The sequence below is a fragment of the Geotrypetes seraphini genome, chromosome 4 (genome assembly GCF_902459505.1).
Source record: "Geotrypetes seraphini chromosome 4, aGeoSer1.1, whole genome shotgun sequence".
NCBI lineage: Eukaryota > Metazoa > Chordata > Amphibia > Gymnophiona > Dermophiidae > Geotrypetes > Geotrypetes seraphini.
This window is the reverse complement of record NC_047087.1, coordinates 313,897,056-313,915,850: the sequence shown is the minus strand read 5'-3', so window position 1 is coordinate 313,915,850 and position 18,795 is coordinate 313,897,056. Positions and strand designations below refer to the sequence as shown.

At 43.3% G+C, this 18,795-nt stretch overlaps 1 protein-coding gene and 1 long non-coding RNA gene across 2 annotated transcripts in view; one reads left to right on the top strand and one right to left on the bottom strand.

Moving 5' to 3' along the window:
• ATRNL1 (attractin like 1) overlaps positions 1–18,795 on the bottom strand; it is a 1,517,170-nt gene that overhangs the window by 975,700 nt on the left and 522,675 nt on the right. Inside the window, exon 14 of the mRNA XM_033941321.1 lies at positions 5,707–5,839. Coding sequence (XP_033797212.1) covers positions 5,707–5,839 — 133 coding nt within the window. The remainder of the gene's footprint in view (positions 1–5,706; positions 5,840–18,795) is intronic.
• LOC117359124 overlaps positions 1–18,795 on the top strand; it is a 138,365-nt gene that overhangs the window by 107,385 nt on the left and 12,185 nt on the right. The window lies entirely within an intron of this gene.

The following is an 18,795-nucleotide window of genomic DNA, read 5'->3' as shown; positions in this document are numbered from 1 at the left end:
AGGCCGCTGAAAGCACTGGGGAAGACAAAGGGGTGGAGAAGGACGCTGAAAGGACATGGGAAAGACAAAGGGGTGGAGAAGGACGCTGAAAGGACATGGGAAGATGGGGGGAGAAGGACGCTGAAAGGGCATGGGGAAGACAGGGGAGAGAAGGACGCTGAAAGCACATGGGGAAGACAGAGGGGGGAGAAGGACCCTGAAAGGATATGGGGAAGACAAAGGGGTGGAAAAGGACGCTGAAAGCACATGGGGAAAACAGAGGGGGGAGAAGGACGCTGAAAGGACATGGGGAAGACAGAGGGGGAGAAGGACGCTGAAAGGACATGGGGAAGACAGGGTGGAGAAGGACACTGAAAGCAAATGTGGAAGACAGAGGGGGGAGTAGGATGCTGAAAGGAAATGGGGAAGAGAGAGTGGGGAGAAGACACTGGCAGGGAAGAAGACAGAGATGCCAGACTATGGGGGGAGCGGAGGGAAGAAGATGGATGCCAGACCAATTTGGGAGGGGGAGAAAGGGAGAGGCACAGTAACAGAGCAAATGGAAGATGCAGAAAGAAGAGAGACAGTGGATGGAAGGAATTAAATGAGAACATGAGGAAAGCAGAAACCAGGCAACAAAGGTAGGAAAAAAATTCTTTTTTTTTTTTTTGCTTCAGGATAAAGTAGTATATTAGTTGTGTTGATAAAAATTTATAAACATTAGAGGCTCTGGTAGAAACCCGTTTCCAAAGTATATATTTTTCCCAATTAATATTTCCAAATTAATAAAGTCTTTTTGCTTATTTTTAAATGGGTTTCTACCTGAGCCTTTAATTCAGTAGCATAATTAAATGAAATAACTATTTCTGTAGTCTACAGGGATGGGCGGGACATAGGGGATTCCTTGCGGGGACGGGTGGGAGTCCTCACAGGGACGGGTGGGACTTTGGCGGGGACGGGAGGGATTTCTGTCCCCACGCAATTTAAACATGCACCTTTCTTCCTCCATCCCATAACACACACATCCTGGTGGTGATGATTATCAGATTGATTCATGAATATATAATGATGTTATGAGTGTGCACCTCTTCCTTCTCATCCTCCTTAGCATGTCACATACAGCATGTTACATTACACAAAGTCTGTGTAATGTAACATGCTGTATGTGACATGCTGAGGAGGTTGGGAAGGAAGAGGTGCACACTCATAACATCATTATATATTCATCCATAGCTGCATGTTAATGAAGTGCTCATATGCACTTATTTATCATCATAACATATACATCATCATTAACATGCAGCTGTGGATGTGTAAGGACAGGCTGAGGAGGATGGATGGAAAGGAAGAAAAGTGCACATATCAACATATCGTACATTTTTAACATGCATGATGCAGCTATAGGCAAGCTGAGGAGGATGGGATCATACAGTTGTGTATGTTCAGATATGCGCTCAGATGTGATGTTTTTTCTGATATATTTATTAAGCTTACAGTATTTATAAAAACACATTTAATACTTGTTACAAAAAATATTGTGCAATTGTGATCTACTTCTGGCTTACAAAGGTCAAAAGAAATCCTTAACTGAGATTTTACATTCAAAAGTGAATTATAGCTACTAGCACTATTATTTATTAGTTATTTATTATGCATAAGAACATAAGAAATGCCTTTACCCGATCAGACCCTAGGTCCATCTAGTCCGGCGACCCGCACACGCGGAGGCCAAGCTAGGTGTTCTCTACTGGACACCTTGTTCACCCGTGTCCCTCAATGTGATTTGCATGAAGATGTGCATCCAACTTGCCCTTGAATCCCAGAATGGTGGTCTCTGTCACAACCTCCTCCGGGAGAGCATTCCAGGCGTCCACCACTTGCTGTGTGAAGCAGAACTTCCGGATATTAGTCCTGAGTCTGCCTCCCCTAAGTTTTAGTCCATGACCTCTTGTTCGAGTCACTGTTGACAATGTGAATAACGAAGATTCTTGCTCCATTTTGTCGAAACCTTTTAGTATTTTAAAAGTCTCTATCATATCCCCTCGCAGCCTTCTCTTCTGGAGGGTAAACAATCCCAGTTTTGAGGCGTTCTTCGTAACTCAAATTCTTCATACCTTCTATTAGTTTTGTGACTCGTCTCTGCACTCTCTCTAGTAGGGTTATATCCTTCTTTAGGTAGGGAGACCAGTGTTGGACACAGTATTCCAAGTGTGGTCTGACCATTGCTCTATAAAGCGGCATTATGACATCAGCCGATCTACTCGTGATGCCCTTCTTTATCATACCCAACATCTTGTTTGCTTTCTTTGCCGCCACTGCGCACTGAGCCGACGGCTTCAGGGTCCTGTCTAGCAGTACCCCCAGGTCCCTTTCTTGTTCGCTCTTGCCCAATGTTACACCTAATATTTTATATTTTTGTTCTTTGTTTTGCCTGCCCAGGTGCATCACTTTGCATTTTTCTATATTAAATTTCATCTGCCACTTTTCCGCCCATTTCTCCAGTTGGTTCAAATCTCTTTGAAGTGCATCTCTGTCTATTTGCGACCCAACTGCCCGACATAGTTTTGTGTCATCTGCAAACTTGATTATGTTACTTGTTGTTTCCTCTTCTAGGTCATTTATATAGATATTGAACAAGATGGGCCCAAGAACCGACCCTGGGGCACGCCGCTCGTCACCTTCTCCCAGTCCGAGAACTTCCCATTTATGCTCACCCTCTGCAATCTGTTCTCCAGCCATTTGCCTATCCATCTTAGTATATCCCCTTTTATTCCATGCAGATGTTTGTTATTAGTTCAGTATTAGACATATGTTAGTTTAGAATAGATAGGTATCGATTAGTTTAGTTTAGGTTAGGTTAGGGCCCTGCTGAAAGAGTCTACCTTGACGTGGTTGCAGGCTTACAAATCTTTTGGTCAAAGAGTGCGGCGACAGAGAAAAGTATGTGTGTATTCGGCCCATGGAAGAAGTGGGGGTCGGGGGGGGGGGGAAGGGGTGCGTGGGGGGCCCAATAGGATTGCTCAGTAAGGGGCCCAGAAATTTCTGATGGCGGCCCTGCTCCATCCCCATCTGCACAAACCTCAAACACTTTAGAATCATAGGTGGCAACATTCTAGAGCTCAGATTGTGATGTTATAATGCCTCATTCTACCAATGCCTAAGCTCCGTCCTCATCTGCACAAGCCTCAAACACTTTCAAATCATAAGTGGCAACATTCTAGAGCTCAGATTGTGATGTCATAATGCCTCATTCCACCAATACCTGAGCTCCGTCCTCATCTGCACAAGCTTCAAACACTTTAAAAAGTGTTCGATGCTTGTGTGGTTAAGGCAGAGTTTACAGGAATGGGGCAGAGACATGGACAGCGACAAAACTCATGGGAATGGGGAAATTTGAGTTCCTGCGGGGACGGAGACAAATTTGTCTCCATGTCATTCCCTAGCATGCAGTTTTACAGAACAGCAGAGATTCAAGCCCAATTTGCACACAAGATTTCAGCTTGTGTCAGTGGCTTACCAAGGGTGGGGCAGGAGGCTGTCCACCCTTGGTGCAGGGAGTTCAGGAGTGCTGGAGAGGTCATGGTTCTGCAGTCCACCTGCACACAGCCATCGACTCTGCTGGTCCCCACCTCCTCCGTCAACTTTATATTTCAGGGCAGAGGACCCGCAGAGCTGATTGCCGTGTGCAGGCCATCCACAATTTGATTCACACACTTTCCCACTCCACCCCAGGTTCCCGCCTCGCCAGGTACGTCACTGACTGGAGTAAATCCTTGCACCCAAAGTTAAGCGCCGAATTCAGTGCTCAACACTATTCTATAAAGAACGCTCGTCCTGAATAGAGCCTAGAATAACTCTGAGCACCAAATGTTATCAGTGTCATTTAGAAAATCTGGCCCTAAGGGTGCAGACAGCATAATGTCAGTGTTGAACTGTTTATGAATTTATTATGTTGAAAGGTCACTTGGACAAAGTCAGAGGCGTGAAGAAAGAACAAGAAGTTTATTACAGCATGCTGGACTCTAGTGCAGTGAACAGCCTGCCTACTTGAGTGTTAGAATCAGGAAATGCATGGACTTTTATGCCCTGTTCACTAAACATATGCAAACTAATACATGCAAAAACTACAACTTTTCATTTGTTACTTCTATAACTTTTCTACAATTATTATTGGTCCTAAGCCAGCACTTATGATAGGTTCAGGGCTACAACTTATAGTCCTATAGGAAACTAGCTCATTTCTCTGCTTATCTAAATCTTACAGTTCTAAATGTTACATGTTCAGGAGGACAGGGTACATCATGGCTCAAACTCTTATCTATTTAGCTTACAATGTGGTAAGGTAGGGACATACATTTTAGGCAGATGAGGTCAGTAGATTGTACACTGTTTTCAGCTATGTAGGCCAGAGCAATATTTTAAACAACAGTTAATCATTTCATGACCCTACAATGTAACCTGCTTTGGGCATTCTCGCAAAGATAGGCAATTTATTGGTATGTCCTCATAGAAATTGTGAGGAATTCTTTCTCATAAGGCTCATTTTTTTACAGAGAGGTGATAAAACTCGCAAACAGTCAGTGAAGCAATGAGGCGGGTGGCACAACCTAGATAAGCACTGAACGAACTTGCAGGATCCTGAATGGTGGGATGTGTGGTTAACCCTAGCAAGGTAAAATACAAGATTGTCTGAGGTATGGAAACTGGGCAACCAGGTATTCTTGTCTACTGAACAATATAAGAGAGAAACTACAATGACTGCATTCACCTAAGGCAGGGGTGTCAAAGTCCCTCCTCGAGGGCTGCAATCCAGTCAGGTTTTCAGGATTTCCCCAATGAATATGCATGAGATCTATTAGCATACAATGAAAGCAGTGCATGCAAACAGATCTCATGCATATTCATTGGGGAAATCATGAAAACCCGATTGGATTGCGGCCCTCGAGGAAGGATTTTGACACCCCTGGCTTAGAGGAACACCGTTTTCACCTCTCTTTCCAACAGACTTTCATAAGAATCATCCTGTTACTCTCTCTGGCTCTCAGACTTTCAGTATTTGCCTCTCCCCTTCCCCCCTATTCGTCTAACCCAGGGGTAGGGAAGTCCGGTCCTCGAGAGCCGTATTCCAGTCGGGTTTTCAGGATTTCCCCAATAAATATGCATGAGATCTATGTGCATGCACTACTTTCAATGCATATTCATTGGGGAAATCCTGAAAACCCGACTGGATCGCAGCCCTCTAGGAGGGACTTTGACACCCCTGACCTAGGGGATGCTAAGCTACTAACAGTGACATTGAACTGGGAAAAGGCTGCCATTCGCTGGATCAAACTGCATTAACTCTCTGGCTAGGGTTACCAGATTTTACTTTAGTAAAATCCAGACCCCCCCCTAGACCCGCCTCCCAGGCCCGCCCAGTTCCATCCGTCCTCGCCCCTGTTACACCCCAGTCCCACCCCCAATCCCACCCTAGCCCCCGCTGCCTGCTCTAGTTGGGCAGGAGGGCATCCGTGCATGTACGGACGCCCTCCTGCCTGACACGATTTTGAGGAAGTTTTTCAAAACCCAGACAAAGTGCCGGGTTTTGAAGCCATCCAAACCCCCGGACATGTCCGTGGAAATTCGGATGTCTTGGCCATTAACTCTCATATTGACTTGATTTATTAAGGGCATGTAGACATACAGAACGTCAGCCCAAGCAAACGCTGTTGCGTACAGAGACCTTACCTGGTACAGCTTGGCATTCTTGATGGCGTTGGTCCCACTGACAGTTCAAGTTCAGAGAGCAGCTCTTGCAGCTGGTCAGTTTATTACAAATCTGTTCGTTTCTCACATGGCACTTGCTGTAGTTTCTAACTGACTGGAGAAAAATCAAGAGACAGGAAGTTACAGTGGCACAGAGTCTTTCCTTAATATTACACAGTGCAGCTATAAGAACATAAGAACATAAGAACTGCCTTCTCCGGATCAGACCTTCGGTCCATCAAGTCCGGCGATCCGCACACGCGGAGGCCCTGCCAGGTGTACACCTGGCTTAACAACAAAGGAAGATTATACAAGAGCTTAAATCAGATCCAACAATCATAATATCTAGGGCAGACAAGGGAGGGGGAATTGTCATACAAAATTACTCAGATTACAAGAATGAAGCGTTACGGCAACTACAAGATACCACATACTATAGGGTATTACAACAAGACCCTACTACTCAAATTAAATCAGAAGTAGATGGGATAGTGAACTCTGCCAGGGAACTAGCAATACTGACCAATAAAGAAACAAAATTCCTGATTAACGATTTTCCCAGGATTCCCAAAATCAATTTCATACCAAAAATACACAAATCGGACAAAAACCCCCCAGGACGCCCAATAGTTGTTGGGCTGGGCTCGGTTTTGGAACCACTCTCTCAGTATTTGGATAGTCAATTAAAACATCTCGTTCCTCGTGCTGAGTCATATATTAGAGATACAACACATTTTTTACAAGTGATAGAACAATATTCTCACCAGGCTATAAATGATGATGCAATATTAGTAACTGCAGATGTAGTTGCATTATATACAAATATCCCACAACGGGAAGCTATCCAACTTGTCCAAACTCAATTATTGAAACTAACAATGAATGATTCAAAGAGATCTTTACTGTTACAATTTGCAAAATTAGTCATAAGTAACAACTATTTTCAATTTGAGGAGAACATATATCTCCAAACAAAGGGCGTAGCTATGGGGGCTACTGTAGCGCCCACATTAGCCTGTCTCTATATGACTCAGTACGAGGAAACACATGTTTACAGTTCACAATATTTCCAATATGTATCATGTTGGAAGAGGTTCATTGACGATATCTTTTTTGTGTGGAGTGGTGGAGAAGTTAAATTAAAAGAATTTTTAGACGAACTTGATTTAAAAGATGATAACATATCTTTCACATATAACATAAATAGTAATCAAGTTACATTTTTGGACATAAAGATCATCAAACACAATCAACGTATATCCACCACTCTACACAAAAAACAATCCGATAGAAACACACTGTTACAATACCACAGTTTTCATCCATGAGCACTACGAAATAGCATTCCTATAGGGCAGTTCCTTCGCTTACGAAGGATCTGCTCAGAGGAGAGCGATTTTGATAAACAAGCGAATGAATTATACAATAAATTTACACAGCGAGGATACCCTGGGAAAATTGTGAAAAAGGCCTGGAAAAGGGCAAAAAATTGTTTTCGCCCTTGGTTGATGTTGGACCAGCAAAACAAACATAAAGAACAAAATTTAGTTTGCGTTATGCCTTATACAAATCACAGTAACGCAATCAAGCACATTATAAAAAAACACTGGCCAATATTACAATATCATCCTATACTAACCAACCTTCCTAAATTCGCGTTCTCAAGAGCTAAAAACCTTGGGGAACAGTTAAGACATAAAGCTAATGGGAGCAGTCCTAACAATAAAGCACCCCATAAACCCTGTGGGAAATGCACGACCTGCCGCTATATATCTAACGTTACCCATTTGAGAATACCCGGGTTCGGACGACACTTTATATTAAACACTGGAACAGATTGTCAGTCTAAGGGGGTTGTTTATTGTATTCAATGCCCCTGCGGACAACTATATATAGGACAAACGATACGTATGATAAAAACACGAATAATAGAACATCTTAGTAACATCAGAAAAAATCGTGTCTCCGCCCCCCTGGTATCTCATTGGATGGAAAATTCTCACACATTGGAAGATCTCAGATACACGGTGTTAGTTCAAGTACGAGACACTGGAGGAAATTTATCAAAACTATTAATTCAAAAAGAACAACGTTTCATATATAATTGGCAGACCTTGCACCCACAGGGTTTAAATGCAGATATAGACTGGCTAGCTATATAATGAAACACGATACTTCCCAGGCAGAGTCAACATCCGGGAGAGTTTATAGCCCAACCTTTTCCGCTTAACGTTCTACATAAATACTGATTCTGGGTAACAGGAGGTACTCGGTTCCCAGATTTTGAAGCAGTTTGACCTCTGTTTGCCGTTTTCAGGTAATATACTACTTTGAATAGTCTTTAATTGAAACAATAGTAACAATAGCTATAGCTTAGATCTTTTATAAATCTAACAAAGATAAGCAGATCTAACTAGTGTATTTTCTTTTATAGTGTCCCTCCCCGACGAAGGAAACGAAACTCGAGTCGGGGGGACGGGAAAGATATTTGAAATTACGGTTTTGGATTTTAACACTGCACGTTATCACTTTAATTTGGTCACCGATGAGGTTTAACAAAGACAAGTTCATCTACACTAAGCCTCCCCACTCAGATAAGTACTAACTTAGTGTTATATTCAGTTAACAACATTGAGGGAGGGCGGGGACAGGTGGTTGCAATGATGGTCCCCTTGTTAAACCCATTGTAGTGACTGCACTATTTATTGGGTAAAAGGTCTGAGCACATCACCTTATGATATATATTCATATTATCTTATAAGTTTTAAGAAATAATATATTTAGAAGACATAACTGTGATCAACAGGAGTGCAATATTAATTTATAGTCCACCATATCCTTATATGCCTCTCTTAAGGAGATATGCATCTAGTTTGCTCTTGAAGCCTAGGACGGTCGATTCCGTCATAATCTCCTCTGGGAGGGCATTCCAGGTGTCAACCACTCTCTGAGTGAAGCAGAACTTCCTGACATTAGTCCTGAACCTGTCCCCCCTTAGCTTCATTACATGTCCTCTAGTCCGTGTCAAATTGGACAATGTAAATAATCTTCTCTGCTCTATTTTGTCGATTCCTTTCAGTATTTTGAAGGTCTCGATCATATCCCATATCTGATGTATATAATACAGGGGATTTATATTCTTAAAAAAGGCTTAGTGAGGATCACAATAAGTGGCCAACAGAAAGGAAAACAATGTATTTCATGTAAGAATTGGAGAACTCAAAACTTTTTGCACCAATATTTTCATATTCAAATTTTTAGGCAGAATTTTTTTTAACCCTTACAAAGGTTGCAAATGAAATCCATAGGTACAAAATAGACTTTTGGGGGTCAATTTTCGGCAGCTGGGATCATTTTTTATTACACTAGTCTTTAAGCCCGTTACATTAACGGGTGCTAGAATAGATGTGTCTGTCTGTCTTTCTTTGTCTCTCTCTCTCTCATTGGCCACTGTCTTTCTTTCTGTCTCTCTCTCTCTCTCTTTGGCCACTGTTTGTTTGTCTTTCTTTCTTTCTGTATTTCTCCTTGACCACTGTCTGTGTGTCTTTCTGTCTCTCTCTCCTTGGCCGCTGTCTGCCTGTCTTTCTGTCTCTCCCTCTCTCCTTGGCCGCTGTCTTTTTGTGTGTCTCCCTCTGTCGCTCTCTATGTGTGTCTGTCTTTCTGTCTCTTTCTCTCTCTCTCCTTGGCTTCTGTCTGCCTGTCTTTCTGTCTCTCCCTCTCTCCTTGGCTTCTGTCTGCCTGTCTTTCTGTCTCTCCCTCTCTCCTTGGCCGCTGTCTGTCTTTCTTTCTTTCTGTCTCTCCCTCTCTCCTTGGCCGCTGTCTGTCTTTCTGTCTCTCTCTCCTTGGCCGCTCTCTGTGTATGTTTCTCTCTCTTTCTCCTTGGCTGCTGTTTATGTGCCTTTCTGTCTCTTTCTCTCTTTCATTGGCCGCTGTGTGTCTGTCTTTCTGTCTCTTTTCTCTCTCTCTCCTTGGCCGCTGTCTGTGTATGTTTCTGCCTCTTTCTTGCTCTTTCTCCTTGGCCACTGTTTATGTGCCTTTCTGTCTCTTTCTCTCTCTCTCATTGGCCGCTGTCTGTCTCTCTATCTCCTTGGCCACTGTCTGTGTGTCTGTCTGTCTTTCTATCTCTTTCTCTCCTTGGCTGCTGTCTGTGTATGTTTCTGTCTTTTTCTCTCTCTTTCTCCTTGGCCGCTGTTTATTTGCCTTTCTCTTTCTCTCTCTCATTGGCCACTGTGTGTCTGTCTTTCTGTCTCTTTCTTTCTCTCTCTCTCTCCTTGGCCGCTGTCTGTGTATGTTTCTGTCTCTTTCTTCTTGGCCACTTCTTGGCCACCGTTTATGTGCCTTTCTGTCTCTTTCTCTCTCTCTCATTGGCCGCTGTGTGTCTGTCTGTCTTTCTGTCTCTTATTCTCTCGTTGGCCTCTGTCTCTCTATCTCCTTGACCGCTGTCTGTGTGTCTGTCTGTCTTTCTATCTCTTTCTCTCCTTGGCTGCTGTCTGTGTATGTTTCTGTCTTTTCTCTCTTTCTTTCCTTGGCCGCTGTTTAAGTGCCTTTCTGTCTCTTTCTCTCTCTTTCCTTGGCCACTGCCTGTGTGTCTTTCTGTCTCTCTCTCTCTTTGGCCGCTGTCTGTCTTTCTATCTCTTTCTCTCTCCTTGGCCGCTCTCTTGTCTGTCTCTTTCCTTCCCTCTCTCCCGTCCCCTGCCTGCACCCCGCTCCCCTTCCTTTGACCGCCCCCCCAGCCCATCCCACACCCTCTGCGGCAGCGCCACCAGCCTCCAACAAATCCTCATCTTCGACCAGGAAATTCACCCAGAGGGGAGAGTGGAGGCAGAGGAAAAGGCTGTGCGACTAAGGAGCAGCAGTAGTTGTGGCCTTCCCTCCCCTAGCTCTGTAGCTCGGTTGCCGCCACCACCTCCTTCTCTCCCCGATGTCAGCTCCCAATGTGCGCACGCGCCGCACACGCACCACACTCTGCAACATTTCTTTGCCGACCAGAGAGCAACGGACGCACGGAGCCACAAAAATTGAAGTGCGCATGTGCGCTAAGGGTATTATCTTAGATATAGGGCTCCTTTTACGAAGCTGGTGTTAGTTTTTCCGCGTAGCGCAGAGGTTAGGGCGCGCTAAAAATGCTACTGCAGCTTAGTAAAAGGAGCCCATAATGTTATCACCGCCATTGCTGATGCAGTTATATTTTTATAAGGGAAGATTTAGGGTAAAAGAGAAGGGACTTGATAGACTTCTTTTTTCTGTGTGGTTACAATGATAGCATATTTTAGACAGATACTTATTTTGTACCTGGAGCAATGAAGCGTTAAGTGACTTGGCCAGAGTCACAAGGAGCTGCCATAGGAATCGAACTCAGAACCCTAGGGTGTTGAGGAAACAAAACATTTTGATAGTGCATCATTGAGATTATTGGTACAATCATCCATTCTATCCGTTTTGGATTATTGTAATATAATATATGAGGGATCTCATAAAAAGCTTCATAAGAGACTGAGACTTATAGAGAGCACGGCGGTTCGCCTAATTTTTGGGCTAAAAAAATATGATCATGTTACTCCATTTTATCGACAGTTGCATTGGTTGCCGTTTGAGGCAAGGATATTGTTTAAGTTCGGTTGAATTTGTTTTAAAGTGTTGTTTGGTATGGCGCCTTCTATTTGTCTTCAGGCTTTGAACGATATAAACCTAATAGGATTACCCGAGGGTAATATTTATTTGTCCTTCCGACTATCAAGCTGTGTCGTTACAAGAGATTTTTTGATAAATTGCTCGGTTTTCAGGCAGGTAAAAATGAATATATGGTTAAGTACTGTTATTTTTCAGGCCCACTCATATATGTCTTTTAGGAAACTACTAAACACTGATTTATTTGACAAATTTACAAACTGATGTTTCAGAATTGATAGGTAAATGTACATTGATTTTAGAGCTAGTACATTTTATTGATCCTAATGTATTTTTAGTAAATTGTATTTTATTCTTCGATTGTATAATTTTTAATGTATGTGAACCACCTAGAACTACGTGGTAAGGTGGTATATAAAAATGAAATTATTAAATTATTACTCTGTGTTTTGTTGGAAGAAGTTATGTTCTATAAAAGTAAAATCTAATAAAACAAAGTGGAAAAAAATAACACCATAGTAGTTTGGCTGGCCCAGAAACTCAGCTGCCGTGCTGCAAACAGCCATGTGGAGAATCTGGGTTTCCTGTGCATTGTTCTCAGTTGCCAACACTTACAGCTCCTGGCTGAGGGGGGAAAACAAAGAAGTGTAATGATAACATCCAGAGGAGCCACAACTGTAACGTTCCAGACCCTGGTGCAGGGGACCCAGCCAAGAACTGCCAAAGGATGTATTTTATTGTATTTTTATGAGCCTCAGAGTTTTCAGGTAGGTAGTATATCAAATTTAATAAACTTAAAATTATGACTGAGCTGAGCAGAGGGAGAAAAAAGAAGAAATTGCAAATGAAAGCTCATGGCATCATAGCCTGAACACAGACTGGTTCTGGCTGACCTGGAAAAAAAAGTGTGAACACACTTTTAGTTCTATTTGGGGGGGGGGGGAAGGAAAGAGAAGTCTATTTGTGATACATGAAAATAATACCACGTCTTATCATAGCCACAGCAAAGCCTGAGGAACTAAGTGCAGCTGTGGTTTGCTAAATACTCAATCAATGCAATGAGTTTTGCAGTCCCACCAAGGACCAGTTCCAAGAGCAATGAAGAAAAATAACTAGTCTTCAGGGGCTCATTTGTTGCTCTGGCTGGACCAATGGACCTGACACATGGTAGTAAGCAGAATTTCCCAGCAGATCATGCTGAGTAGCATCGTTCCTCTGAATCGCTTCCCAATCTGTTGCGGCACCAAACAGTACCGCAATGACCCAGGGACATGTCTGGGAAGAAAAGATTATACGGCACAGTGTATACCTAACGTGGATAGATGAATTTTTAAATCACATTAGCCAATGAAATCACTCAATAGCCTGACGCATTACCCCCTCCCCCACCCCTTTGTTTTCAACTACCACACGGTGTTGATGTGTACAGCAAAACAGCAGCTAAACAAGTTCAAGAGTGTGGCGCAGTGGTTAAAGCTACAGCCTCAGCACCCTGAGGTTTTGGGTTCAAAACCCATGCTGTTCCTTGTGACCCTAGGCAAGTCATCTAATCCCCCCATTGCCCCATGTACATTAGATATATTGTGAGCCTGCCAGGAAAGACAGGGAAAACGCTTGAGTACTTGAATAACTCATGTAAACCGTTCTGAGCTCTCCTGTGAGAACGGTATAGAAATATGAATGAATAAATAAATACTGCAAATATAAAACCAAGAGGCAGCAGTTTATAATTTTTTTAAAAAATATTTAATTTAGTAAAATTAAAAAATTAAAAAAAATTAGGGTAAAAACAAAACAAACAAAAAAAAAGTAAGTCAAAACGTGAAGAAAAACAATTGAGAACATGGGGAAAGAAAGAATCAGCGGATTACAATAAAATAAAAAGGTTGGGGAGAGGGATGAACAATGTGGTGAGGGAGGAAAAAGGACAATTCTGCCCACACAATATTTGCCAACAGCAAAATTTACAGAAAATGCTGAAAAGACACCTGTTCTGTAAGATGAAATATATGCTAGGAGTGATGACTGTTGAGTACCGAGTGCTGGTTCCGAAGGTTTTCGATGGTCTAATTTGTCTCATTGACATAAAGATGTTTTTCATTGAGGCATCTTGTGTATCTTATGTATTTTTACATGTTGATATAGGATAGGGTTGGTTAGTATGTTTTATGCAATCTGATTTTATATGTATGTATGTAGTTGTTATAGTGTTGTCTTGATGTGTTTTGTACGATAAATGTTATCTTTTATTTTGTAGGTTCTAATAGGGAGTGGACTCTATCCTTTTTATGTTTTTATAGGGAATGGTGACCTCAAGTGCTCATAGTTGTTTGACTGAAGAACTTGTCTTGTCAACACAACCAATTCATGAGCTATCATTGGTCCCATATAATCCCATCATTTTTTATTTCATTATTAAATCATTTAAAATTAGTAAAAAAACTTATTTAATTAATTATTTTTATTTCTTATAAATTATTTCCACTTACTTGCCTGGTTGACAGCACTTCGGGATTGTTATTGCGGCATGAGAGATAAGCCATCTCTCCTGCCGCCATCGTTGCTGGGGTGGGGGTGGATTCTGTAACCGGTGTTCTTTTTGACAGACACCGGTTATAGAATCCAGCTTTTAGGTGAAGGACTGGCTCCTCCTTCCTAAAAGCTCTTGTGTTGGGCGTTTGGGACTTAGGCTTTTTTGGGTTCATTATATGTGGTAAGTGTAGACGTAGTGGTGATCTGGGCATTTAAACAGTTGAACGTAGAGGTAGGCCATTATTTAAAAAATCTCCTTTTGGATGGTTTTTTTTTTTTGAGAATGGACATTTTCCCTGCTTCTACTTTCAACGTTTAGAGCCTTAGGCCAAAATGGGACTTAGGCGTTTTTTTTTTTTATTATGCCCCTCCACGCACTTTAGGACAAGGAAATAAGTTATAAGAAATAAAAATAACTAAGTAAAATTTTTTACTAATTTTAAAAGATTTAATAATGGAATAAAAAAAGGATGGGATTATATGGGACCAATGATAGCTCATGAATTGGTTGTGTTGACAAGACAAGTTCTACAGTCAAACAACTAAGAGCACTTGAGTTCAGCCATTTCTTCTCCGAGCTGAAGAGCCCTAGCCACTTTAGCCTTTCTTCATAGGGAAGTCAGCCCACCCCCTTTATTATTTTCATCACCCTTCTCTGTATCTTTTCTAATTCCACTATATCTTTTTTGAGACGTGGTGACAGGAATTGCATGCAGTATTCAAGATGAGGTTGTACCACAGAGCAATATAAAAGCATTATAACCTTTTATTTTTGTTTTCCATTCCTTTCCTGATAATTCCTAACACTCTTTCTTAGGTGTCGCTGCACACTAAGAAGGTTTCAATGCACCATCAATGATAACACCTACCGGTAGCTCCTTTTCCTAGGCAGTGACTCCTAATGTGGATCCTTCCATCACATAGCTATAGTTTGGGTTCCTCTTTACCACATGCATCACTTTGCACTTGCTCACATTAACCCCCTCTTTTACAAAACTGTAATAACAGTTTCTAGCGTGGGGAGCCGCGCTGAATGGCCCGTGCTGCTCCCGATGCTCATAGGAACTCAAAGAGCATCGGGAGCAATGCAGGCCATTCAGCGCGGCTCATCACACCAGACACTGCTAGCGCAGTTTCATAAAAGGAGGCCTAGATGTCATCTGCTATTTTGATGTCCAGTCTCTTAGTCTCAACAGGTCCTCTTGCAATTCTTCACAATCCTCTTCTCATTTAACAACTTTGTGGCATGAGCAAATTTAATTATTTTAATAGTTATTCCCATCTCTAGACCATTTATAGATACACTTCCCTCTCTATATTCGCAGTTTCCCTATCTACGGATTCACTTATTTTCAATTTTAAACCTAAAATTCCTTTTTTGGGCTATTTTGGGCTATTTTAAGCCCTGTAAGTCCTCCCATTAAGCCTTACCTGGTGGTCTAGCGGGTTTTTGGGGCAAGAGCGATCTTCCCACGCTCCTGTCCTGTGCAGATCGCTCACAGGAAATGGCTCAAGAGACTACGGGAGCTCAAGGCAGCCATTTCCTGTGAGCGATCTGCACGGGGCAGGAGCGTGGGGAAGATCACTCCTGCCTGAAAACCCGCTAGACCAGTGTTTTTCAACCTTTTTACACCCGTGGACCGGCAGAAATAAAATAATTATTTTGTGGACCGGCAAACTACTAGGACTAAAATTTAAAAACCCCGTTTCCGCCTCATCTCCGCAAGCTCGGTCACCTCAGTAACTATAGAAAAATAGACAAATATAGTGCAAAATATAGACAGCAGATATAAATTCACAAAACTGACACGTTTTGATCACTAAATTGAAAATAAAATCATTTTTCCTACCTTTGCTGTCTGGTGATTTCATGAGTCTCTGGTTGCATTTCCTTCTGTCTGTGTATCCTTTCTTTTGTTTCTTTCTTTCTGCACTCAGGCCCAACAATTGTCCCTTTCTATTCCCTCCCTCTTTCCTTCCTATGTCCTTAGTGCCCCCAATGCCTCCTTCCCATGTCCTTAGTGCCCCCAATGCTTCCTTCCCATGTCTTTAGTGCCCCCAGTGTCTCCTTCCCATGTCTTTAGTGCCCCCAGTGCCTCCTTACCATTTCCTTAGTGACCCTTCCTGTCTTTAGTGCCTCCAGTGAATCCTTCCCATGTCCTTAGTGCCCCTTCCTGTTTTTAGTGCCCCCAGTGCCTCCTTCCCATGTCCCTCTCACTGCCTTCCACATTATGTCCCACCCCCACCCCCGAAGCCAGCCTGCCTGCCTATCTACCTCTCTCCCTCCCTCCATGGCCAAAGCCAGCCTACTTGCCTGCCTACCTCCTTCCCTCCCTGCCGTGCAAAAAAAAAAAAAGCCTCCCTCCTTCCTTTCACCGGACCGCTATCTTACCGCCCTGCTGCTGCTACTGCTAAAGCTGACACGAAGTCTTCTTTCCGACGTCAATTCTGACGTCGGAGAGGCCATTCTGGGCCAGCCTGGCAGCGATTGGCTGGCCCAGAATGTCCTCTCCTACGTCAGAATTGACGTCGGAAAGAAGACTTCCTGTCGGCTTTAGTAGCAGCAGCAGCAAGGCGTAAGATAGCAGCGGATCGGGTGAAAGGAAGGAGGGAGGCTTTTTTGCGCACGCGACAGGTAGGGACAGGAAATGATCGCTTGTCCCGTTGTCCCAGAGCACAGCTTCGCGACGCTGTCCCTGAAAATGGGACATTTCGGCATCCCGGAGCTGTGTGTGGGGACAACGGGACAGGAGGTCTGAAAACGGGACCTATGGTCACTTTAATCTTGCCGGCCCTGTGTGGACCAGCAGAAATTTCCTGCGGACCAGCGGTTGAAGAACAGTGCGCTAGACCACCAGGTAAGGCTTAAGGGGGGGCTTTCAGGGCTTAAAATAGCCGGAGGAAGCGGGGGTTAGAACTGGCCCGAATATTATTCGCGTTTTTTTAATATTCGCGGGCCGGCTCTGCCCCTAACCACCACGAATACGGAGGGGGAAGTGTACATTAAATAGCAGCGGTCCCAGTAGAAACCCTTGGGGAACTCCACTATGCTACTATTTGGGTTTTTGCCAGGTACTTGAGACTTGGATTGGCCTCCTCGAAGATGGGATACTGGGCTAGATGGTCTGACCCAGTAAGGCTATTCTTATGTTCTCCACTCAGAATACTGGTCATTTAACTCTACTCTCTGTTTTCTATATTTTAACCAGTTCTTATTCCACAAGAAAATACTACCTACTATCCCATGATGTGCTATAAAATGTGGCCAAGGGAAGACAGAGAAGGTGACTTCTACCACTGTTGATAGCAAAGCCTTGCTGTTTCATTTCTCCTGCCCCCTGAATATTAGCTTTCTTCCAGCAGGGAAGTCCAAGAGCAATGCTTCCTACTAACTGGGGCTTTTACTTCTATAAGCTTCCTTTTAAAGTCAGAAGGATGCAAGGTCAACTGGTCTCAGAACCCTGTGCCATTCCAACCACAGAAGGAAGCTGACAGATGACCAGTAATAGTAAAGAAAAAGTGTAAGGGATTAAGGGAGTCTCCCTCACTAAAACTGCACTTATGCTACTGTACATCAGGGGGCATCCGATAAATCAAGGAAAACTACCTGTCTCAGAATGCTCTGAAATTTGCAGCCCAGTACTGAGATCCATTAGGGAAGGGATGCAGCCCTGCTGAGCCAAAGGGGCGGAACTCAAGCAGGGAGGAGTACTTTTGCCCTAGAATGGAATCATTCGGGTAGGTCCCTGTGAGAGGAGAACCCAAGGAAGAGACTTCCACTAGAGAACCCTTTCCTAGCAGAGGGATTCTTAAGAGACTGTGTGAGAGAGAACCCTTCCCTAACTGTGGGCTGAAGAAAAGCCCAGGGAAGTCAAGAAATCTGGCAAGGATTGTTTGGGTACATGGCTGGCTAAAGTAAGCCAACCTTGTTATGTGGGTTTGGCTGGGACCAGCCCTTGAACCTTGCTTAAGAAAAACTGTTTATCCTTGAGCAGAGAAAGTGTTCCACCTTACCAGAGCATGTGAGGTAACAGACTCGGGTCTGTACTTAATTAAAAAAAACAAATATTATACCTGCAAGAGTGTCCAGGCTGTTTATGTGAGTGGGCACAGGGTCTGGGAAAATCTAGACTGGACTCTGCCATAAGGAGTGATGCTGAACTAATTTCTCGTGCCAATCTGAAACCATTCAATGGGCTGAAAGAAAGGCGGTGGTGCCAGGGTTGTGATGTTGAATCTAGAGGATGCTATGGGGAAAGATGATGATGCACCTTTCTGGTAGATGTGGAAAGAGGGAGGGAAGAACGAGGATGGTGATGATACTGGGTGGGAGGGAGGGAGGGAAGAGAAGATAGATAGCCTAAAGTGAACACAGCAGTAGATAGGCTGTAGAATAGAACAGGCTGGGAGACACTGCTTAGAGAATGACACGGGGACAAATTTTCTCCGTCCCAGCAGGAACTCATTTTCCCATCCCCGCTCCATACCTGCAAGCTCCATCCTCATCTGCACAAGCCTCAAACACTTTAAAATCATATGTGTTCTAAGCTTGTGTGGTTAAGGCAGAACTTGCAGGGATGGGAAAATGAGTTCCTGCTGGGACAGGGAAAAATGTATCCCCGTGTCATTCTTTAATACTGCTTTTATATAGCAGTACCATTCCTTACAGGTACAATTCACCTCAAAGCCCATGTGCTGAACAGATAACGAGGTAATAACAGGAGGTGAGATACATCAGGGCCAGCAGAAAATATGAGCTGCAGGTGTGTATGCACAGACATTCTGTCCTGCTCTTGAATGTCTGGTCATGCATATGTATAGATTTGCCTGAAAAACCCACAATGGGTTTTAAATTGCAAATAAACACCATCTGCTCTCTGCCAGTGTCCTCCCCTAATACCCCTTGTTAAC